At 38.0% G+C, this 26,483-nt stretch overlaps 1 protein-coding gene across 1 annotated transcript in view; it reads left to right on the top strand.

Annotated features, from left to right (window-relative positions):
- Positions 1–26,483, top strand: part of slc35f1 (solute carrier family 35 member F1) — a 126,665-nt gene that overhangs the window by 76,656 nt on the left and 23,526 nt on the right. Inside the window, 6 exon segments of the mRNA XM_067417973.1 lie at positions 268–395; positions 9,581–9,740; positions 10,548–10,704; positions 16,075–16,127; positions 25,783–25,829; positions 25,831–25,941. Of these exon segments, the coding sequence (XP_067274074.1) occupies positions 268–395; positions 9,581–9,740; positions 10,548–10,704; positions 16,075–16,127; positions 25,783–25,829; positions 25,831–25,941 (656 nt within the window).

Here is a 26,483-nt window from a genome sequence, read left to right as displayed (position 1 = left end):
CATCGGCAAAAGGTGTATCGAGGATTATGTTCTGCCCATTGATATGATCATATTTGCCTTCAACCTTAACTTCAAACCAATTGATTGTTTTTCCAAAGAATTGATATTGTTGAAATTGTTGATAATATTGATATTGATAATATTGATATTGTCAACCCACATAAGTCGATATTGATTGTGTAAAATACCACAGCAAATCGTCTGCACGCATACACAATATGAGTCTCAGTAAGTGAATTCACTGTGTACCTTCATGTTTTCCCACAGGAGAGGAGAATCTACTGGCGATACTGAAAAGAAGATGGTGGAAGTACATGATTCTGGGATTGATTGATATAGAAGCCAATTACCTGGTCATTAAAGCCTACCAGTACACCACACTGACCAGCGTTCAGGTAGGTTACGCTCCAGCGAATATGCTTATGAATGTGTGTTTGTGCATTGTGAGGGAAAGAAAAGAAAGGCCTTTGTTATGTTTGTCCGTTTGGCTGTTTGCCTCACATTGCGCTTGTCATTTAATCTTCATTAAAGCGCTGTTAGTGCTGAAAGAGCCTTATTCACGTCACTGCTAATGGTGTTTGATTAGTGGCCAGAGGAGGGCTCAATGATTATTAGAGATTCCAGCAGAGAAAAGGATCGATTTTATTTTTTCGCTTCTCACTCTTCTATTGCCATCACCCGTGGTCATTACGAGCTCCCTTGTGAATGCAAAGACCATCATCAACTGTTTGTTAGAGAATGCGATGGCATCCAGGCATATATTAGCCTAGTCTACCCTACCATTAGACGCTTAAAGGGACATTCAGACAGGCTTTTATCAGGTGTGAAGGCGTAGATGAGAAGATCAGCTCTAATCAATAAAGATTTTATATTGTGCACAAAAGAGTACACATCTTAAAACAGACTGTGTGTTGTTGTTATTGATTTATTTGTGATAAGATCCCATAGCATTATGATAGCATGTGACAAGAGGTGAATACAGATGCTGTTTGACTTTTATAAGTCCCAGAACACACACAAACAAGCAAACACCACAGAGGCATCATTCCCTCTCAAAATGTTGTTGGTATTGATTGCTACTTTTAGTTTTTTTTTTAAAGTGCAGCCTCTAACTGCAGTATCTTTGATCATTATCTGTCATGGTTATTAAGGAGTTGTGCATGAAATCGCCCATTCAAGTGGTTACATTTGGTTAGTTCAATTGAATTGCACCTTTCACAGATCATTTGTTTTGAGATTATTATCTTCGTCACTCTAATGAAACAAATCAAATGTTATTTAACCAGATGCAATTATATCAGTTAATTGATTTGCGTTTGTTCTCGTAATACTTCCTTAGTTTTTCAATTGAAAACAAAAGGAAATATTACGTAAATGTCAATGCTGCTCTATACAATGAAACAGTCACTGGCTGTCAAGTTTAAGGTGCTGCTTAGATAAGTAATACTGTATGTTAGCTCCATAGACTGTAAAAAGACGGACGACTCACATTCAATATCTTCCACTGAAGTAAGTGAAGCCACCAGTGTCCAAATATGGAGCTGTCGTCTTGGATCTCGAGTCTGTACACTCTATACAATTATTTAAAAAATAATTTACCTGGTTGCCTTAAAATTTTGAGTTCATTTCAATTAAATTTTTGAGTTAATACAATGAACATTTTTGAGAATTGACAACCTTTATTCAAATATTATTTAAAGATTTTGTAAGCATATTGGGTAATTGTGTGTGTTTTATTTCTGATGATGCAGTGAAACATGCCAAATTGTGCTATTTTTTTGATTTATCAGATTTTTTTAAGTGGTTCAGATACAATTATATTTAGTTTCTATTTATTAAACCAATTTCCTTCATTGTATCAACTCAAATTTTTAATTTCAATAAACTCAAAATTTTAAGGCAACCAAGTTACTTACTTTTTTTAAGTTAAACCAACAATATTTTTTTACAGTGGACACACTGTAAACATTTTTGGTTGTTTTTTTTGGTTTAACTTAAAAAAGTAAGTAACCTGGTTGCCTTTAAAATTTTGAGTTTATTGAAATTAAAAATTTGAGTTGATACAATGAAGGAAATTGGTTTAATAAATAGAAACTCAAAATATTATTGTATCTGAACCACATAAAAAAAATTGATAAATCATTAAAATAGCACTATTTGGCATGTTTCACTGCATCATCAGAAATAAAACACACAATTACCCAATATGCTTACAAAATCTTTTAATACTCTTTTAATAAAGGATGTCAAATTTCAAAAAATGTTCATTGTATTAACTCAGAATTTTAATTTCAATAAACTCAAAATATTAAGGCAACCAGGTACCTTTTTTCCTAATAATTTTTTACAGTGTACAGTAGTGAGTGCGAAATGAAGCCGCAATATCAAGGTCCTGCCCGCACTCCTGCCTAATCAATCATGCACCCCTGAACACTTTTTTAAAATGTAGAAATTAAAATGAAAGCTCTAATCTCCCCCCGAAGTACCCGAAAAATGTCCGTTAGTGCCTCGCTCAAAGAAGCCGTCAATCTCAGCTGTCAATCATTACATCACACCCCGGCTTTTATAGCATCAAATAACGAACTAAAACCGCTCATCTGAATAATGAGCTACTAAGTTGTGTGGGTCATGGCTTGTCTCACCTAGGCTCAGCCAGGACTATCTCAAAACAGTAGACCTTATTCAGAGCAGCACCATGACAGGTATGGAAGTGAGGTTGTGAGAGATAGATTTTGTTTTTGCAGTGTTTTGTCAGCAGAACAACACTTTAAATAACAGTACAACCCACTGAAGAGTGCATCTATCCCTCATCTATCCCTTAAAAATCAAAGATGGCGCTGCTGAATAAGGTCTACAGGTGCATGACGTCTTTGAACACACAGACGTATTTGTTTTCCAGAGTTCTTTTTTTCTTTTTTTACGCACTCACTGCAACTGCCAATTCAGCACTTCTCTGGTGCCCGTGCAGCACATCCTGTGCAACTGACTTTAAAGCGTTATCGGTCTCTGTGTTCTCTGCCCCGCACAAAAGAGAACTCAACTCTCACTGTCATTCAGTTCTGCTCAGAGCCCCTGCAGACTCCAGCGTCTCTGATCAGACAGTGGAACCAGACGCAGATGCTCCTGCTGGTCAATCAAACACGGAAACCCTGAAACACACCTCTGGAGTTCTTAATTATTTCTACTGCATTGGTGTGCAACCAAATGTAATATAAAAACGGTAAATGGGCGACACTTTGTTTTTAAAAAGTTGTTTGTTGTTAGATGTGCAAGCTTGAATTGCAACAATGCTATGAACATTTATAAACTGTTGGTTAGGAAGTATGTGCCACGTTTGAATCACATTCAAGTTTTATTTGAATGTCTCTTATTTTGTAATTGTAATATCTATGGCTGTGTCCGAACTCTCCCCTTGTACACTTAAACAGGGCACTATTTGAGGGGACAGCCATTAGTAGTGGCGTCTAAATCCCTACACTACAACAAAAATGCTTTTCTTATGGTAATTTTGTCTTTTTTTCTAGTCATAATTTCTACAAATTCTTACATTAATTTTTTTACTAGACAAGTAAAAAATATTGTCTTGTTTTGGGAAAAAATAACTCAAAATCAAGAGAGTTTTTGCTTAAAATAAGCAAATGAATCTGCCAAAAAAAAAATAATTCTCAAAACAAGACAATTACTTTTGCTTGTCTAGTAAATACTTCTTGTTTTCAGAATTGCTAGATGTTTGGACTAGAAACAAGACAAAAATGCTAAGTAAGAAAATATATATATTTTTTTCAGTGTAATGGACATTATCGAGTGCGTTCAATCCCACAATGCACCACAATAACGTGTACATATGATTTATGCTCAACAGCTAGAGAATACCCATTAGAGTTGGCAGATGTCTACCAAATTTGGCATCACGCCGTGTCTACAAATGTTTGATAGGTTGGGTTGCATTTGAGTGTTGGACTCAGAGGAAGACTGTGAGGTTTTAGGCTGGATTCCAAATGGCACACGAAACCCTCACAGTCTTCCTCTGAGTCCGCACTTATGTGATGTAATGGTGCTTTTACTGTCCTCTGCGTAGCTCGCGAGCACTCTTCTGAAACCTAAAATGATGAATGGGACACCCTCGCATACGCGGCAGACATTGTAAGCCCACAAGACTAAAAGTGCATATGAATGCTGGATCCCAAATGGCACCCTAAACCCCCACGGTCTTCCTCTGAGTCTATACTTTCATGACGTAATGCCACTTTGACTGCCAGGTAAAGTTGTCTGCACGTAGCTCGCAAACTTGCAAACTTGAAGTACGCATCGATGGCGCATAATGGCCGCTAAGTGGGGCGCTGTAGAAATTACGATTTTGCTGCTGTCAAAGTAAATTCAATATGCAAGTACAGCGGGTACGGCAAGTATTAAGACTCATGGCTGTGTTAGATCAAAAGGGTGCTTCTACTAAATACGGAGAAAATGATCTGAATGTGATATTTCAGTTGTTCTTTTTTAATAAATCTGCAAAAATGTCAACATTTATGTTTTTCTGTCAATATGGGGTGCTGTGTTCATTAATGAGAACAAATGGCTGCATTGCAATATAACAAATAGCGAAAAATGTCTGAATACTTTCCTTACGCACTTGTATAACAGAACAACAGTACATTTTAGATTAAAGTCAATTTCATAGTGCAAATCTTACACACACACTGCCCAACTTTCCCAATTGTTGAACCTTATATTGTGCACAGGAGGAATCAAATAAAGTCACAAACAGAGACATACTACGTGACTGATAAACAAGCCAGAGGCTTGAACAGAGCTAGTGCATTTTCAGCTCTAAATTGGAAAACACATTTTCACATTTTCTACATTTTCTACCACGATAGCTTGTTTGATGAGGTCAGTCAGGTTGCTGCTCATCCCACACTGGAGGGCATCATGTTGTGCTCTTCGTCGTGTGAGGAGATGCTTCCTACCTCCCAAACTTTTGCATGCTGTTTCCCCTGTGGTTCACAACGAGCGTATTTTAACATTTCTATACAGACCGTAATGAGGTTACACAACGGCTCATCAATATTAATATACAGTCATGCCGAACCATGCGATGGAGACGCTCTTTAAAACATTTGCCTATTAAGTGTAGATGATTACTTGTTATAGATGGTCATGGTGTTGGCTGAGGTCCAGAATGCAAATGTTGTTACTAATTCTGCTTATATATTCTCTTCTCCCTGTCCTTTTCTCTTTCGTGTTATCGGCTGAGCCAAGGAAATGTAGAGTTTTAACAAATGTCTCATATTTTGGTGCATAAAAATTTTATGACCTCATTATATCTCTTGTGTCCTTCAGTCATTGAGGCCTCATGAAAATTGTCTTTGTACTAAACTTTTCAACAACTTACTAGAGGAATATGAACAGGTTGAGGCTGAAAATTAGCTGGATCAGTTCACTCAAATAAGACCATAGATATCTTAAATAAATCATGGCAGATTTATTTAAGAATTTATTAAAAATGTTAAATTTACTGTATAAACTACTCTCTAAAAATAGGAATAATGATAGCAAATTATCTTTTGAAAGGTCTTAGTGTTTAATCAATCTACTGTTTATGTTTTATGACAACATGTAGAATCAAAATGGGATTCATACCTTTGTTAAGAAATGGCGATTGCAAGATTAATCCAATCCGTCACACTTGGGTAAAATGTACATGATAAGCAACCAATGGAAATTATCCAACAGCACTTTTTGTTCACAAAAGCATTAAGCCAGTGAGTGAGTGAGTGAGTGAGTGAGTGAGTGAGTGAGTGAGTGAGTGAGTGAGTGAGTGAGTGAGTGAGTGAGTGAGTGAGTGAGTGAGTGAGTGAGTGAGTGAGTGAGTGAGTGAGTGAGTGAGTGAGTGAGTGAGTGAGTGTGTGAGTGAGTGTGTGAGTGTGTGAGTGAGTGAGTGAGTGAGTGAGTGAGTGAGTGAGTGTGTGAGTGTGTGAGTATGTGAGTGTGTGAGTGTGTGTGTGTGTGAGTGTACCTCACTCATCGTCATCCTGCCCATTGCACTGCACGGAAGTGAGGTCTGGGGCCCAGCGAGTAACTTCAGCCATAAGGTCTGGGACAAACACCCTGTAGAAGGCCTACATGTAGAGTTCTGTCGAAACATCCTTCACGTCCACAGAAACACACCGAACAACGCATGCAGGGCGGAGCTAGGCCGACTGCCCCTTAATCTAACCATTAGAAAAAGATCCTTGAAGTTCTGGATCCACCTACACTCAAGCTCTAAGGATGATCTTCATTTTAAAGCCCTACAAACCCAGAGAAGTAATCTTTGTGTAATGGTGTCAGAACTGATGAACAAAGCGTATACCACTGCTCCTGTAAAATCGGCAGAAATCAAAGAAATAAAGAAAAACGAGAGAGAGGCATATATGCAGCATTGGAAACATCAAACCAAAGAGCAAAGCCGTCTCCAATGTTATCTGGGACTAAACAGAGAGTACAGTCTGGCTAACTATCTCATCTCAGTCAGAAACACAACACACAGAGCGTTATTAACCAAGTACAGGCTGAGTGACCACACGCTGGCCATAAAAAAAGAGGGCGGCATAAGAAGACATGGCTGCCCACAGAAGAGCGTATCTGTAGAGAGTGTAGATCAGGAGCAGTGGAGACAGAGGCACACTTCCTCCTCCACTGTGATAAATACGCCACCCTAAGAGACTCACTGTATGGGCAAATACAACGCATTATCCCTGACTTCCAGTCACTACACCATCCCCAAAAACTGAAGGTCTTACTCGGTGAAGGACCTGCTACCACTTAGATAGCACAGCATATCTATAAATGCCAGAAATTGAGATGTACTGAATGAACACATCCTGATTAATAATATATGTATTGTATATTATGTGTATATATAAATATAAATGTAAATATGTTTGATGTATATATCTGTTTTGCTTTGTGAAATGCTTTGGCAATATGTACCCATATATGTCATGCCAATAAAGCACAATTGAATTGAATTGAAGTGAGTGAGTGAGTGAGTGAGTGAGTGAGTGAGTGAGTGAGTGAGTGAGTGAGTGAGTGAGTGAGTGAGTGAGTGAGTGAGTGAGTGAGTGAGTGAGTGAGTGAGTGAGTGAGTGAGTGAGTGAGTGAGTGAGTGAGTGAGTGAGGGATCGAGCGTGCGAGTGAGTGAGCGAGAGAGCGAGCAAGAGAGCGATATAGCGATAGAGAGACAGAGAGACACAATCAAACAGATAGAAAGACAGAGAATTTTGCTATTTGCTATTTGTGAGGTTTTTTTATTCACTTTGCTACTATTTTCACAAGTGGTATGCATTTTCAAAACTCTTAGTACAAAAATCCAAACTGATCACACTTGTAACACAGCTAGTCATTCTTTCAAAACCTGATGTAATGCTTTCATTCAGTTGCACAGATTTTCAGTCCACATAATCATTGTTTCAAACACAAGATTGTAATATGTCATAAAAACATTTGGTTTAAACACTGAAACACAACAGTATGATCTTCTTTCAGTTTAGTACAATCAGTTCATTCAGCAGCAAAACATGTAAGATACATGTTTTAAATCACCTTTGTTGCTGAATTAATTCCAGTAACAGGATACAGTTGCAACATTAGAAAATAGCTATATGCAACTGAATCCATAATGTAACATTTTATCTAGTGTTATCAAAAGTTGTGATGAAGTATCATATCTGACTATCATCAGTCATGAGGATTTGATGCCATCTGTCTCCCTTCTATTGATGCAATCAGATGTTTCACAGTTTGCCGTTTGTTCCCTCTCCATTGTACTTTATCCTGCTATTCACAAATGTCTCTCTCTCTCTCTCTCTCTCTCTCTCTCTCTCTCTCTCTCTCTCTCTCTCTCTCTCTCTCTCTCTCTCTCTCTCTCTCTCTCTCTCTCACACTCATTCACACACACACACACACACACACACACACACACACACACACACACACACACACACACACACACACACACACACACACACACACACACACACACACACACATTCATGCACAACATTTGAACATGGTGGTTTTCATCTAAGATAACTTCTATAAAAAATAATAAATTACATTTGATAGGCAAGCAAGTTGTATAGAAACTGTGTATATAGAATCAATATCTAGAGAAATCTAGAGGTGTACCAAATAATGAAATGATTAATCATTAAGAACAGTAGTTCAATACTAAAAGCGAAAAGTGAGTGAAAAGGACTTTGTGATTTTGTGTATTGAATTAAAGGTGCACTATGCAACTTTCCATCCACTAGAGGGCTCCTATTCTAAACAAAGGCGTAGTTTGATGAAGCCACGTGTGAGCGCAGCATCTTGGGATGTGGTCTTCACCTCACAGCCGGTGGAAAATGGGACTCGGGCAGAAATCACGTTCATGGATGCGGTTATTAACGTCACTGTAGTCTAAAGCAGAGCAGGACAGAGTGTTGTGGAGCTGAGCACGCTGGAGCAATTTTTATACAAATACACGGCTCGCGAGTACCGGGACTTTTATTATGACGGGACGGGACACAGGGCTTGCACACTTCCGCTTTTTCCGTTCATGATTATAAGGTAAAGCAGCTCTGTTTATCATATTAGATACATTTAAGTGTGTTTAAAATTATGTTATGACGTTACTCTGTGCGTTTGCTCGGCGCTGCTGTGACTTGTTCACACTGCTAAGAGAAAAGCGATTCTCCCAAATAAAACAAATAAAAAAACGCTATGCTGAAACGTCCCAGGTCATTGGTTAAAAAAGCAATTTTCTCACAAGTTACAAATAGTTGGAAACATTTGGGATATTGTAAGTACTCAACATAACAAAATATATAACACTGGCCTAGTGGTTTTTGGATATTTTACTGCAAAAATACTACATAGTGCACCTTTAACTGAATTGAAAATATCCTGAACTGTTTGAAAAAGGGCCCTTATGATGATAATGGTTGTCATACTTCATCACAACTTTTGATAACACTAAATATATCAAATAACGGATTGAATTACACAAGTTAGGTAATGTAAGTGTATTTTAAAATGTGGCAACTATTGCCTGTGTTACTGTAATTCATTCAACAACAAGGGTGATTTAAAACATGGATCTTGCATTGTTTGCTGTTGAATGAACTGATTGTTAAAAGTACTAAAACTGAAAGAAGATCATACCATTGTGTTTCATTACATATTACAATAACCTTATGTTTGAAACAATGATTATGTGGACTGAAAATCTGTGCCACTGAATGAAAGCATTACATCAGGTTTTGAAAGAATGATCAGCTGTGTTACAAGTGTGATCAGTTTGGATTTTTGTACCAAGAGTTTTGAAAATGTACACCTTTCTAGTAAAAATAGTGCCAAAGCGAATAGAAAAACGATATTACATTCAAATAGTTGTTCTGCATCCCATGTTTCCTCAATTCAAATCCAGAAATTGAATTCTAATTAAAAAAAAAACACTTGTCTGTTGCATTTGTAACATTTTGCATTAACGTGTTTTCCTTTGAGGTTTATGTTTTGATTTTTGTTGTTAAATTGAATTCTTCAAATTGTTTCACAGCTGCTGGACTGCTTCGTGATCCCTGTGGTGCTACTGCTGTCATGGTTCTTCCTGTTAGTCAGGTATAAAGTGCTGCACTTCGTGGGTGTGGGCGTGTGTCTCATGGGAATGGGCTGCATGGTGGGCGCCGACGTCCTGGTGGGCCGACAACAAGGCCTCGGTAAGTCCTCATCCCCCCACTGCGGCATTACGGCAGTGTCTCGGTACACCCTGAATATTAACCCACACAATAACCCTCTCTCGTTTTCCCCATGGTGGTGTTTTGTTTCACGAGCAGCCAGTCCAGACGTTACATCAGTGTAAAGCACTGCCCAATCCACCCGAGAATCGGATTGATTGAGTTTTCGAGTCTGTTATTAAATATGAATAAACAGTGAACTTGTCCATATCGTTGCACACACAGCTTTCCCCAGGGGTGGTCTAATGAAAACCATACTAATTTGCAGCCATTCTGCTGTTGTAAGAGTTGTCTGAGAATAATTTACCCACCACTGAGTGAATGATGCTTTTATCCAAAGCTACTTACAGAGAATTCAAGGTATACATTTGATCAGTATGTGTGTTCCCCTTAAAAAGGAATCCCTTCCCAGACTGGAACACACTGTCGGCCCAGATCCACGCATACCAGATGTGGGCCTAATCTGGGCCGACACTGTGTTGCTCTCTGGGTTGTCTTTGGCTTTTAACAGATGCATTGCTTTACCTGTTGATCTACAGAAACTATAAATTATAATTTATCATAATTATCAATTTTATAATTTTATTTTTATTTTTTTATTTTTACAGGAAAATTTGTATTTGAGCACCTTGACTATGGATTTATGATGTTCTAAGAAAATAATTGTTTCAGAATGAACAAATATTTGCATGCCGTATGTTTAGTTACTAAACTAGGTTATTAGCATATATAATTAGTAAGTGCATGGATTGTATTATCTAATATATGACTCATGTCTATTCCATACAGGGGACCATAAACTCTTAGGGGATTTATTGGTTTTGGCGGGAGCGACGCTCTATGGCATCTCCAATGTTTGTGAAGAGTTCATCGTGAAGAACCTGAGCCGGGTCGAATTCCTGGGAATGATGGGTCTCTTTGGCTCCTTCTTCAGTGGTATCCAACTGTGAGTCTCTTATGCCAGACAACCCATATATAACTTTAAATACCAAGTAATTGTAGTTTGCGGCCTTTTAAGGCCAACTCAAACTGGGCGTCAGACAGCAAAAGACACTTTTCGTGTTTTGCTTTGAGCTTACTTTCATAGATTGAACATGCTGAATCAGTGTTTGTCTGTCTTGGAGAAATGTGAATAGGCCTTTAACCTTTACTTTTCACTAACATAACTCGCAGTTCAGATTTAATAAAAGCATTTTGCACAAAATTTTCATGACCCCCAGAATATTTTATTGTATGAATATTTGAGCATGCAATATATCAAAAGAAGGAACAGACCCTCTGCTTAAAATAAAAAATAAAAAAAACGATTTAATTCTAGGTTAATAAATTATTATTTTATTAACACTTGAACTGCAACATTTTGAACAAAAAGCTGAGAAAATCATGTTTGGAGTCGAGTCCATCAACACCCCTAAGGCTTACACAGTCCTGTAGCTCATCCTTGGTCGACATTTCATTCGGTAACATTTGGCAGTTTCAAGTTATATGATATTTAATATTGATGTAGTTATATGATTTTTTATATTGATGATCGTGTTATTTTACATGCACCTGCGTACATATGCTATCGCTTGTTTCTGCTTTTTTTTACTCCTGTGTTTTGACCAGGAGATTCTGTACTCTTTCAGAAGATTAGTCATAGTGACCCCAACCATATAACACTAAAAACACAGAAAGCCGGAAAATTCTGTCAGTTGCGGGGAAAGCATTAAATTAAATTGTATAATTTAAAATGATTGATTTTAGTATGTAGGTTTTAATTTAATATAATGTATCTATTTATTTTTCTTTAATATAGACAAAGTATAGAATCTTAATCTTAATATCTGCCATTTACCACTTATTGAAAATAATTATTCAACAGTTCTTGCCCCCTTTTTCTGTAACCCTGGTTTCAGATGTATTTTTTTTTCCTAGAAAAAAAAAGTTCTCATTTAACAGCTATAAGCCATGATTTTCAAGCCCCGCCCAACGACTCTATACATGATGTGATTGGCCTAACCAGAGTTTGGTTTTTACAGCTCAGAACAGTATTGAAAGTTGCTAGACGACACTCATGGCAGATTAGATTTGCTGCCGCTAGGGTGCGTCTAGATTTCTAGGCTACCATGATTCAGCTATGAGGTAAATCACAATACTACAAATTTTGATTTAAAGCAAAAAAGTTTTTGAAAAGTACATTAAATGACATTATGTATATATAGTTGAATCTAAAAATTATTCTTGGTTGTAGAAAGAAAAATAAGTGGTGGTCAAAATTGTTGGTACCCCTGGTAAATATGATCAAATATGGCTGTAAAAATAAATCTGCATTGTTTATACTTTTGATCTTTTAATTAAAAAAAAATCACAAAAATCTAACCTTTCATTGAAGTAAAAGAATTGAAAATGGGGGGTAAATCACATTATGAAATAAATGCTTTTCTCCAAAACACTTTGGCCATAATTGTTGGTACCCTTTTATTAAATACTTTTTAAAACCTCCTTTTCCCAAGATAACAGCTCCGATTCTTCTTCTATAATGCCTGATGAGTTTGGAGAACACCATACTGAACCTCTCCAGATCCTTCAGATTCACAGATCCATGCTGGTGCTTCTTCTTTTCAGTTCAGCCACACATCTTCTATAGGGTTCATGTCAGGAAACTGGGATGGTCATGGCAGAAGCTTCATTTTGTGCTTAGAGACACATTCGTGTGTTTTGATGTTTGTTTTGGATCGTTGTCCTAACGGGAGATCCAACCACGGCCCATTATAAGATTTCTAGCAGAATCCATCAGGTTTTACTTTTTTTATTTTTTTGTATTTGCTAGAATACATGATACCATATATCTAAACAAGACCAGGACCTCCAGCAAAAAAATAGGCCCACAACATTAAAGATCCAGTGGTATTTTTAGCCGTTGTCATGGGGTACTTTTTATCCCTGTTTGCACCAAACCCATCTGGTAGGTTTGCTGCCAAAAAGCTATTTTATCGTTTCATCTGACCACAGAACCAGGTCGCTTTTGACTTTCCATTCGTGTCTGACTACTGAATATGCTGGAGTTTGTTTATGGATGAGCAAGGAGGATTTTTCTTGAATCCCTCCCAAACAACATGTGGTGATGTAGGGGTTGTTTGCATTTTTGTTTTTAGGCTTCCTGACCCCAAGACTCAACTAATCTCTGCGATTCTCCATCTGTGATCCTTGGAGAGTCTTTTTGCACTCAAATGTTCCTCCTCGCCGTGCATTAGGACAATATACACACACATCCTCTTTCAGGCAGATTTGTAACATCTTTAGTTAAAGGGAGCTTCTTAATAATGCCCTGATGGTGGAAATGGGGATTTTCAATGCTTTAGCTATTTTCCTGCAGCCTCTTTCTATTTTCTGAAGCTCAACAATCTTTTGCTGCACATCAGAATTATATTCTTTGTTTTCACTCATTCAATGATTTCAATGATTAAAGGGGGGGTGAAATGCTGTTTCATGCATACTGATCTTTTTACACTGTTAAAGACTTGGAATCCCATACTAAACATAGACAAAGTTTCAAAAGTTAAGGTGGACGTTTGATGGGAGTATTTCTTTGTCAAAAATACTACTTCCGGTTAGTCATAAGTTTCGGCAAGTTTTTTGAGATCATGCGTCCCCATTGACGTTAGTGGGGGCGGAATTTCCTTGTATGGGCTGTACGGACAATTCTACCGGAAGCGCGTGAGAGAGAGCGAGGGAGAGAGCGAAAGCAACAGCCTACGCCCATCAAAGCGGGGCTTGTAGGATGCTGGACAGGTGACAATTACACATAGCACATAACAATGTCACCAAAAAAGTGGGTTTTTGGTTGCCAGACCAAGACAGTCCTGCACAGATTCGCCAAAAACCCTGCGTTAAGGCAACAGTGGATGTAATTTGCTTTTCCGGATCAGCAACTGAGTTGCGCGAATGTTTATATCTGTTCGCTGCATTTTGGTGCCGACTGTTTCATAAACATGGCCCAGCTCGACGCCGAATTTTCCCAATCGCCTAATGCTGAAGGATGGAGCAGTCCCAACGTTAGAAGGGTGAGTGAGATTGCTTTTAGTCCGCTTACTGTCTACACAAACCACGCGTAAACACACAAACACACGTGCACAACTGCACTTCCCACATGTACACCTTCAAAGACAAAAATACGACGATATAATTCAAGTATAAATATGTAAATAACACAAGCCGCTAAGCATATTATATAGTTAGTGTATAACTTGTAACTTACCACATACAGACGTCCTGCTCTAGTCGTTTTTGCTGCTGCTCCTGTTCAACTGCAGCCTCTGGGTCTGATTCCGGATCATAGATGTATGGCTGTATCTGATTAAAAGCCATATTTTTATTTTGAATAAAGTTTTTTTCCGCTGTTAGGGATGACGCTCGACTCAACACACAGCGCGCTGCTGCACACGTCATTATTTAGCTCCGCTCACACGACACGCCCCCACCCGCTCGGCTTTTTTCGGAAAGACTCGGAACAGCGCATCTTTCTTATATAATTATTAAAAAAATAAAAACTTTTCGGAGATATGCAGGATGCAATGCTACTCTATAGGTACTCAAGATTGACATGACACTGACTGAAACTGAGTGTTTCACCCCCCCTTTAAGGGAATTTGTCTTTTATGCCTCCTTATATTTATACTCCTGTGAAACAAGACATAATAGCTGGACAGTTTCATGTTTCTTGTCACTCTGGTGTGCTAAAAAAATAAATATTAATGTTAATATACTTCAGAGATATTTTACTCATTTAAAATTCTAGGGGTACCAGCAATTGTGGCCAACGTGTTTTAGAGAAAATAATTTATTTCATAATGTAATTTACCCCCCATTTTCAATTATTTTACTTCAATGAAAGGTTGGATTTTTGTGATTTTTAAAAAAATAAAAGATAAAAGTAAAAGTATTTGCTCACATTTACCAGGTGTACCAACAATTTTGACCACGACTGTATATATGTGTTAAATATGATTTTTTTTTTTAAAACAGCTGAAATAACAAATAACGTGGGCTGACGGAAGCAAATACCACTCTTGTATCTCACAGTAGGCCTGTCATTAAAGATTCATATCAACCATAATATCAATGCATGTACTCTCAATGGGGAAAAAAGCATTTTTTATGAGTTATGACATTTACCAATGCTAGCCAGCCCCTCATTGTTTTCTCCGACCTATGATGTAAACTAAAAAGCTTATATTCTATCTTAATTGTGCCATTGATTAAGTCCCTCTACCCCAAATTACTCCCTGTTTGCTGTTTTCACGTGACTTTTTTCTAGTTTCTAGTCATCGAGTTGCGTGTTATCCCGCAATCACCTGCTGTCAGCTTCAGATCCTCCTCACAGTTTGACGTTTACACAGCCTGCATTTCTAATTATCATTTCCACCAGAGCCGTTTGAATCTCCGACACCTCCAATCCCAGCTACTTCCAAGCATGATTCAGCTGGAAGGTTTCCGTCTATTCTTTTTTTATCCATCTGCAAACGAGGCCCATTTGGAGCGCCTGCGTCCCCCAACAAAAGTACAGAAGCTCCAGCTGGAGTTGAATTTACCAGCCCCTCATCTAACACCTTTATTCCCTGGTGCCAAAGCCTCAGTGTGCTTTAACATCTATATTTGTGGCGTATTTACATAAATGCCAACCACACAGTTTATCCATGCCAGCTGGGTGTAATTATCCTGAAAGGCATTCATTTCTGACAGCAGGCCGGAATTATGGACGACAGTCAAGTCCTGCTTCCACTTAAAGTCTGACTGCCTCATAAAGGGGCTCTGGAGGAAGCAGCGTGACAAGCCCACTGGATCTAGAATATTCTCTCTCTTTCTGTGCCTGCATCAAATAGTTTCATCTGCAGGCTTCAGGAGTGTCTCCCGCTGATGCACCTCTAGACGCTGTCAGCCGAGACTCGTAGCCTTGGCAACAGATCATCGGCCCGGTCCTGTGACGGATCCACAGAGGTGTCACACAGGGCTGGAGGATTGTTTCCTGCTCGGCTTTAATTGTGCGTGGGGGTTGTGGGGTGGGGGGATGACCTGTCATTGTTAGTAAGTCGGGAAAGCTCATACAGAACCGAGGCGTGTGTCACAAGAATCCCTGGGACTGTTCAGTGTAGATTGACCGCTCTTTGCTCTGCCTGGCTGGATTTGTCACTCTGCCCGTTGTTGCATCTGTCAAAATGACGCATGTTGTCGAGACGTCGTTATTTATCTTTTATTGATGTTCTTGTTTTTTTCTCCCAGCTTGGTTGTGCTCACCTGTGACTGATGGGAGTTGTGCTGTGTTTCTGTTTTTCAGCGCCATTATGGAGCATAAGGAACTTCTGAAGGTGCAGTGGGACTGGCAGATCGGTAAGCCTCTGATTTTGACAGTTTTCACACTTGGTTTGATTGCTTGAGCCAAAACCTGAGTTGAATTCAATCCTCTTCCCCCTGCACCCACTAGTCTCTACCACTGAGACTGACAACAAGTGAAGAAGTCTGCCAGTGCAATAAGACCAAAGACACTTAAGGGAGTCGCACACCGGACGCGGAGCTCGGCGGCGCGCCACGTCTCCGCGTCCGGTGTGCGACCCCATTTAGGCTGCATTTACACTGCAGGTCTTGATGCACAATTCTGATTTGGTGACTATATCCGATTTTTTTGACGACCCGCTTACATCATCTTTTCAAAAGCGACCCGTATCCGATATTTGCATTTACACTGTACACTGGCAAAACAGCCCAAGACGTTCTTAACCGGTGAAAGGAAGTAAAACAGCGCAATATGCGATGGACGCAGACAAAATGATTGTACAATGTTTTGCTGTCTGCACTGTTCCACACATCTTTAAAGGTCGGCAAAACATTTCTCTCATAAGGCGGAGAAAAAGAGGAGAGCTCTTGACAGGGTTGCCAGGTTTTCACAACAAAACCCGTCCAATTGCAACTCAAAACTGTGTTAAAGTAGCCCAATTCCGCTTCATTTTCAATGACGTACGACTGGCATTTACTGGGGAATATCCGATTTGACCGCTTACATGGCAGACACAAATGCACGCATCCGAATCATATCGGATTTATTACCACATATGAGTGAGGCCTGAATCCGATCTGAGGATATCGGAATTCATGCGTTTTTGTCCTGCTTACTCGTTCACATGTCATATCCGATCTGAGCCACATGAGAGGAAAAAATCGGAATTGGGTCACTTGAACCATGCAGTGTAAATGGGGCCTAATATTCAGGATACAGTCTACAAAATTAAGTCTTATGCAGTCTTGCTTCTCAGGTAAATTTATTTGATTTCAAAGAGTTGTAGATAGATATACACTTGTTAAGCGTTTGGGGTCTGTACAATTTGTAATATTTGTTAAAAGAAGTCACATTTATTTGATATAAAAACACAGTAAAAACCTTAATATAGCAAAATATTTAATATATTTTATTTTATCCGCATCATTCATCAAGTCTTCAGTGTTACATGATCCTTCAGAAATCATTCTAATATGCTGATTTTCTGCTCAAGAAACATTTATTATTATTTTCAATGTTGAAAATATTTTTGTGGAAATTGTAGTCATTTTTTTAAAAGGAAGTGTATGTAAGATTGTGGCCAAAACTGGCACTGCAATCACTTTCAAATGACTGTAGAGTGGTGTATCCCCTCTCCCCCTCCCCCTGACTCGAGGTTGCCAGATTGGCTGCAGGATCAGCAGGAACGTTTGTAGCTGCAGCTGTGGTAACTAGAGCAGATCTGGCCGAAACACTACTGACTTCGTGATTGGTCGATAGGTGGAGGGCGGAGCTTCAGGCCAAAACATGACAACATCAACATCAGTTGAGGGCTGCAACAACAACTTTTAAATGACAATATCCTGGCCGGATTACTGTTGTCAGTAATATAAGTATTTGAAATTAACATGATTTCTTAATGTCAAGTGACATATCAGGGCAATTTTATTGTTAATTAAAGGGGTGGATCCGTGTTTTTTTCTAGGCTTGGTTGTGTTTATGGGCCGCAGTATAACTTGTCTTAATACTTCTTTTTTTTTTTTACGCCCTATTTTTCTAATATTTGACCTTTATTCCACACCGCTGTCTCCACTGTCCTTTGAACGGCTCATTTGCTTCCTGCTTCTATGAAGGACTGCCCTCCAGAAAACGCAATGGTCTTTGATTGGTTAGATGGTCAAATGTAGTTTCATTTATTTTTATTGGCTGAAGTCCCAAGCACAGGTTGTCTGGAAACGCCCACGCCCCTTACCATTACGGGCAGAAGTCACATCTGCGGTGACTAGCAAGGGTTTATGATATCACCAACCCAGGAAGAAGCTTGTTGTAGTCCAAACCGGCTGTTTTTGTAGGCAATACTGCCTTAACTTATATCTCACACAATAACACAATATCTCCATTTTTTTTTAATTGAACTTTAAGCGCTGTAACTTTGCAGATACTGTTTATGCTCAAGCAGCAACATTACACACTAACTATTTAAAAAAGTGAAATTACATGCAAAAAACATTTTATTGAAAATTAAATTTCTTACATACAGTTCCTTTAAGCTTCATTAATGTAATGCAGTTATTCATGTAAACATGCACCTGCAAAGAAATATGTTTCCTACCATTAGAACAATTTATGGGGCGGATTAACTAACAGCTTGTGCCAATGCAAACCCTCTTTTGGTGTTAAAAAACTACTGTCCGGATTTACTGAACACACAAAAGGATAAATGTTTACAAATGTTTGCGCTTGTAAATTTACTGGGGTTAGCACCATATTTCACCGCCTAAAAAAGGCGTCTTAAACAAGACGCTAATGGGTAGATTGCATTGCTCATTATAGAAATGATCCGTCCCAACAGAATTCTCCACACCCATCTGCGGATTTATGTAATTGCGCTCTCACGCTAGTTTGCTCTATTCAAATCAGGCTTTTTATTTGCTGTCTTTTAATGGTCATGTTTTGTCTATATATAACCTATATAATATAACCATATAACCTAAGAATTTAATTTATTTTGTCAACAAGTAAGCATTTTCCATTATCTTGAGAATATTTTGTGACGGATATAACAAAATATGCATCATCATAGCAGTGCATTTCCTGAAATTAGGCTGGGTTGATTTCATTGCAAATATAAATCACAAAACGCATAAACGCTTTCATGGTACTAAAATCAAACGAACACTGGTCTAGCCAGAGAGTCTGGTGTTAAAACGTCCTTAGAAGCATCAGCAGACAGCTGTGAATGGACAGGCTGATTAAATATTGCTGTGCACGTGCTGCTGAGCTCACGGAGAGATGCTGAGAGGCAACATCACCAGAAGATGTGACTCTCAATTTGACTTCCTCACAAACCATAACAGGCATATTTAAACTGTTGACAAAAGACAATTAACAAAATGAATTACTTATGCAGTCTGTGACATCTGTACCCTGTGTGTATAAATACACACGCCTGTTCACGTCTTTAAAATGAAAGCACAAACACAAATACGTTTTTATTAAAGCAGTTAGCAAGTGGAAGCGGTGGATTACAGTGATTTTACTATGGTTAACGTTAAATGCATCTGATTAGAAATAATTACAAATATCACTTGGTTTGTAATCCCATTTAGATAAGACTTGGCAAAACATCCAACCTCTTATTCTGTGTATTTTATGACCCAGGAAGTCATTTAAGTTTAATCCAGATTGATGTTCCTGGAGCGGTTTGATGAAGTGTTGAGTGGCCGTGCCAAAGGCAGCATTTGGGTTGGATCCCAGGAGGATGCTGGCTTGTCACAGGGACATTAGCAAGTCTAGAGCGGCTTGAGGGGGCCACGTCATTAACTGTCAGGGCTGTTGCACTTCATGCCAGAAGAAGGAATGTCTCCCGCCAAAACTGTGATGCCCTTGATAAATAACGAGGGCATGTTGATCATAATGCATTAGTTATGTTACCACTGTCCTTGAAAAACTGAGAAAATGCATATTTGTTTGTGTACCATTGCATTTATTATTATATTTATTAAAGGGTTACTTCTAGTTAGGGTTATATTTATTAAAGGGTTAGAAAATTCTGTCATTAATACCTCACCACCATGTTGTTCCAAACCCTTAAGACCTTTGTTCATCTTCGGAACACAAATGAAGATATTTTTGATGAAATCGAGACCTCTCTGAGCTCTCTGTGTTATTTAAATAGCACATTCAAGAACCAAAAAGGTAGGAAAGACATCAGTAAAATGGAACATGTGGCTCAAGTGGTTCAACCTTCATTTTATGAAGAGTCGCAAATACGATTTTTTGCACGAAAAATAAACAAAAATAATGACTTTGTTCAACAATTTCTTCATGGCTGTGTCAGTGTCCTACACTGTAGTAAATACAGTCTGCACTTCCGAAGCTATTCACCAGGACACATGGCTCTGATGTTTATCGCAAAAGTCTGATTTTTTTTTTCTTTTGCATTTGCGAGTTATATACTTCACACACAGTTCTGAAGGGGAAAATCTGAATTGTGGGATAAAAATTTGCTATTCTTAGAAAAAAATTGGATTTGTGAGACACAATGGTACACACTATGTTATCACTCCAGACTACTCCAAATATATATTTGAATATACTTCAGGGTTTCTACTGATACAAGGCCATATGCTAATCACTGAAGTAACCCTTTAATTACAATGTCACAATGGATATGATGTTTTGAATATCTTTTATACAATTGTTTGAAGCAACTGCATGCTATATTTTTATATGAAAATAAGCTCAAAAACATTCTTAAAAATATGCATGGTATTATAATGTTAAAATTAAAACAATAGAAAAAACTAGGGCTGGAAGATTAGTCTAAAAGTAATCAAAACCGAAATTCATGACCTCTAACTGATGTAATTTTCGGTTTTAGTCACGTGACTCCACCCGTCAGTCACATCAAATGCAGTTTGCAGACAAATGGAAAGATTCATGAGCAGTTATCTTTATACAATCTGGATGCTCAGCATTACTATTGTAATTGCATGTTTTACACAGTTTATACAGGTAAGTTAATTGCGTTCTTATATGCTCCGTTTTGCTACACACACACACAGAGACGCCGCGTGCAAGCCTCGAAACCAGATCACTTTCAGGATGCATTCACACTTGGTTCGATTACCTGGACTGAGCGCTAGTTTGATTTGAATTTAGGTCGAATCGTTCCAGCTCTAGAAAAACCCTTAAAGGTGCGCTATGTAACTTTTCCATCCGCTAGAGGTCACCATGTTCGTGGATGCAGTTATTAACGTTACTGTAGTATGAAGCAGAGCAGGACTGTGTGTTGAAGGAGCTGAGTAAGGCCGCTGGAGCGATTGTTACACAACACATGGCTCACGAAACTTGCGACTTTTATTATGACGGTACACAGTCACTGCCGCCATTTCTGCTTTTACGGTTATGAGTATGAGATAACACAGCTCTGTTTATAATATTAGATACATTTAAGTGTGTTTAAAATGATTTTATGACGTTACTCACTGTGACACTGCTAAGAGTAAAGCGTTTCTGCAGAATAAAACCGAAAACTGAGAGTAACGCAGACATGACGCCATTGACAGACGACTCCCTCAGACGTCCCAGCTTCTTGGTTAAAATAGCTATTTTCTCAAAATTTACAAATAGTTGGAAACATTTGGAATATTGTTAGTACTCAGCTAAACAAAATACACAACTCTTTTTTATTCTGTGACGGAAACAATTTTTTCCATTTAATATCAATGCATTACATAAAAAAAAAACTTTTAAAAAAACAGTAGCTTTTATTTTAAGGAAAGATGTGTATGTGTTTTTATGTGATAAAACTGTTATTCCACTTGATAATTTGTCATTAAATGCATGCAATTAAATTAAAAAATATATATTTTGTGGCATCATTAGTTAGATTTGTAGGATCCACTCTGAAATGTTTCATCACTTCCAACTAATTATAGTTTTTTTAACATTCAGGATTTTTTTAAGAGAGCAATATTAAATCCTTGCCTAAAGATAGATTTGAACTTCCTCCTGAATAGCAGGTGACAGCTTATAATTCTCTGATGTGCTACATCGCCAAACAGTGTTAGCAAGGCGTCTGAATAAGTTATGAAGCCTTCTGCTCGACTCCGAAACCTCATAGCCTGAGAACAAACTGTGTGTGAACAGCAGTGAGCTCTGAAATATATAGTGCGATATAATCCTGACATTGATTTGTCCTTGCTGAGTACAAGCTGATTATTTGTTTTTACCTTAAGGGTTTCGGAGTTGATCCTGTAATTTCTCTTTTATGGCTGTTGACACACACACACACACACACACACACACACACACACACACACACACACACACACACACACACACACACGACACACACACACACACACACACACACACACACACATGTTGGTCTATGTGGTTTACAGGGACTCTCCATAGGCGTAATGCTTTTTATACTGTACAAACCGTATTTTCTATCCCCTTACACTGCCCCTGCCCCTAAACCTACCCATCACAGGAAACATTCTGCATTTTTACTTTCTCAAAAAAACATCATTTATTATGTTTTTAAGGGCGTTTGAATTATGAGGACATTTGATATGTCCTCATAAACCACATACCTGTGTAATACCCATGTAGTTATACAAATTTGTGTCCTCATAAACCACATAAACAGGCACACACACACAAACACGCACACACACACACACACGTTTAGAATTTGTATGTATATATTTTGTGTTTATTTCTACTTCTATTTTTCAAGCTGAGATTGTGAGAGAAAAAAGAGAAGTCCTTATTAAAGAGCTATAAGCCATGAATATGAGGTAAATCACAATACTACAAACTTTGATTTGTAGCAAACAAGTTTTTGAAAAGCGACAAAGCGACACATTTAAATTACAAAGGTATAAGAATATATATATATATATATATATATATATATATATATATATATATATATATATATATATATATATATATATATATATACATACATACATACATACACTCACCTAAAGGATTATTAGGAACACCTGTTCAGTTTCTCATTAATGCAATTATCTAATCAACCAATCACATAGCAGTTGCTTCAATGCATTTAGGGGTGTGGTCCTGGTCAAGACAATCTCCTGAACTCCAAACTGAATGTCAGAATGGGAAAGAAAGGTGATTTAAACAATTTTGAGCGTGGCATGGTTGTTGTTGGCAGACGGGCCATTCTGAGTTTCACAATCCGCTCAGTTACTGGGATTTTCACACACAACCATTTCTAGAGTTTACAAAGAATGGAAAAGGGAAAAACATCCAGTATGCAGCAGTCCTGTGGGTGAAAATGCCTTGTTGCTGCTACAGGTCAGAGGAGAATGGGCCGACTGATTCATGCTGATAGAAGAGCAACTTTGACTGAAATAACCACTCGTTACTACCGATGCAGCAAAGCATTTGTGAAGCCACAACATGCACAACCTTGAGGCGGATGGACTACAACAGCAGAAGATCCCACCGGGTGCCACTCATCTCCACTACAAATAGGAAAAAGAGGCTACAATTTGCACAAGCTCCCTAAAATTGGACAGTTGAAGACCGGAAAAATGTTGCCTGGTCTGATGATTTTTGATTTCTGTTGAGGCATTCAGATGGTAGTGTCAGAATTTGGCGTGAACAGAATGAGAGCATGGAACCGTCATGCCTTGTTACCACTGTGCAGGCTGGTGGTGGTGGTGTAATGGTGTGGGGAATGTTTTCTTGGCAAACTTTAGGCCCTTTAGTGCCAGTTGGGCATAATTTAAATGCCACAGCCTACCTGAGCATTGTTTCTCACCATGCCCATCCCTTTATGACCAACATGTACACATCCTCTGATGGCTACTTCCAGCAGTATAATGCACCATGTCACAAAGCTCAAATCATTTCAAATTGGTTTCTTGAACATAACAATGAGTTCACTGTACTAAAATGGCCCCCACAGTCACCAGATCTCAACCCAATAGAGCATCTTTGGGATGTGGTGGAACGAGAGCTTTGTGTCCTCGATGTGCATCCCACAAATCTCCACCAACTGCAAGATGCTATCCTATCAATATTAGCCAACATTTCTAAAGAATGCTTTCAGCACCTTGTTAAATCAATGCCACGTAGAATTAAGGGCAGTTCTGAAGGAGAAAGGGGTCAAACACAGTATTAGTATGGTGTTCCTAATAATCTTTTAGGTGAGTGTATATTGTATGCAATTTACCTTCAAAACTGAAATTGGTTGATTTTGGTGGGACAGGCAGCAGATTTTGTTAGTATTGTTTGCTTTTTCATTTCAAAACAAATTATTATTATCTATCTCCATTTATGCTGGAATAAAAGTTGTGTCCTTTACAAATGCATTTAGAAATGAATGGCCTGAGAAAACACAAGTGAATAATTACATTTTTTTGTGCCATCCAATTCCATTATGATTGCGCTGGATGAATTATGACCTGAATATCCCAGCTGCTGTCTCTCTGTCCTTTATGACATGAAAGCTGAATGCTGGTAATATTGTAATAAGAATATTGTGCTAAACTCCACACTGACTTCATATCTACCCTTTTCAATCTCTCTTACAGCACAATATGAAGTTGTAATATAATGCTGTTTTGTAAAATAATAGAGGCTATTTATATTTTTCTATGAAAGCTATACATATAATGCATTTTGAAAAAAAAATACTAGTTATTTTTTGCTTTGTGTTATAATACATATTTGTAAGAACATAGCCATGAATAAATAAGCATTATAAATAAGAGATTATGTATCACAGAATAAACTACATCAAGACACTGATGCAATATAGATTACATGGCTATACCAAATAATTAAATAAGTGGATATGAAATATTGATTTTACTTTTAGTATGCGAGAAAGAGACTTCAGAGTTATATGAAAGACATGACTTAGGCTTTTAAACAATTTAGCAGTCATTTAGCGGTCAAAATGCCATAATTGACCAATCAGAATCAAGTATTCCAGAGAACTGTACTCTCGACTATAAACCCAGCCTGATATGCCGGCTATTTGAAACCCATACTGCTTCTGTTACTCTTTTGCTGGAACCAATCACAGACTGGCTTATCCAACTGGCACTCTATTGGCGGGTTTAACACGATGACAGATAGAGAAACGATGGGTCATTGCCCCTTGACCACGCCTCTTGTGGTCTGATTGGTTGAAGGACTATCCAATTGCATAAAGAGTTATATGAATAATGCCAGTTGATCACACCTCTGGTGCAGAGGAAATACAGAGCAGACTCTCCAGACCAATGTTCAATCTTAAATCAGGCTTGGTCTGGTGATAGCCAAACAACCAAAATGGGTTATAATCGCCATTATAATTATTTATGAAGTGATCCAACAGTTTGGAGAATGTATTATATTATATTGTATTATTTTACGTTAATTATATTAATTAATTAATTGTCAATCATATATATATATATATATATATCATATCTCATCATATCCTAATCACATACAGTATATCAATAAATTTTTTAAATACATACTTTACATTTTTACATTATATTTTTATAACTCACATTTTATAACTCACATTATTATAAAATAAATATAAAATAAAACATTTATTTTTGCCTGAAACGAATGGATATATACCAATGATTTTCCATAACTTTAAAGATGATCACACAAAAACATAATATGTATGTATTATGACATCTATATAACATCTTTATAACATCTATAAAGATAACTAGCGTCCATACTAGCAGATGATATTGTTCTGTTTGTTCTTAGGGTACTGCAGGTTTTGTCATCTGCCCCTTTAAAATGCTCAAACTCTTAAAGCAGGATGGATTCTGATTGGCTGTAAATGTTTTATCATTCGTCAGCTGGAGAAAGTCATTGTGAAAGCGATTCCAACGATACCCTTCTTCTGTGCTATATCTCAGAACTATATCTTTATTGTTATTGACATCATTATAGTATAATTAACTTGGTTGTGAACAGCCTTAACTCTTTATGTCCTCTCAGGGCTGCTGTACATTGGATTCAGCGCGTGCATGTTTGGCCTGTACAGCTTTCATGCCTGTGGTAATCAAAAGAACCAGCGCCACAAGCGGTGAACCTCTCTCTCTGCTGACAGCCGACCTGTACAGCCTCTTCTGCGGCCTGTTCCTGTTCCAGTACAAGGTTAGAATATGCTCTCTCTCTCTCTCTCTCTCTCTCTCTCTCTCTCTCTCTCTCTCTCTCTCTCTCTCTCTCTCTCTCTCTCTCTCTCTCTCTCTCTCTCTCTCTCTCTCTCTCTCTCTCTCTCTCTCTCTCTCTCTCTCACCTCATCACCACTACCATCATATACTGTGTCATTACACTTGCTGTAATTTTGAGCTTGCCCTTGCCATCCATTTTTTTTTTCCTCATGAATGTTGAGCATAATTTCTCTGCTCTCCTTCTCAGGGAGTGTCTTAGTGACTTCAGTAGGAAATGTGCAGCTTTGGCAGTCGTTCACACAGCTAGATTAGAAATTAAAGAATCATAAATCGGCATTTTCTCATAATACATTTTTTTTCTTCCTTGAAGTCTAATGTTAGTCAAGACTCCTTTCACCAAAAACAGTTAGGATCATACACCTGGCACAATGCGATGTTAGGCGAAACACAAATGTTTTTTGTTAGTTTCAGCCCGAAGCAGTTATCTATGGAAGCCTGTTTCTGCCACTAAATAAAAAAATAAAA

This window comes from Pseudorasbora parva, chromosome 15 (assembly GCF_024679245.1).
Source record: "Pseudorasbora parva isolate DD20220531a chromosome 15, ASM2467924v1, whole genome shotgun sequence".
In the NCBI taxonomy this organism is placed as follows: Eukaryota; Metazoa; Chordata; class Actinopteri; order Cypriniformes; family Gobionidae; genus Pseudorasbora; species Pseudorasbora parva.
Note: the sequence above shows the minus strand (reverse complement) of the source record. Positions and strands in the feature narration are given on the sequence as shown.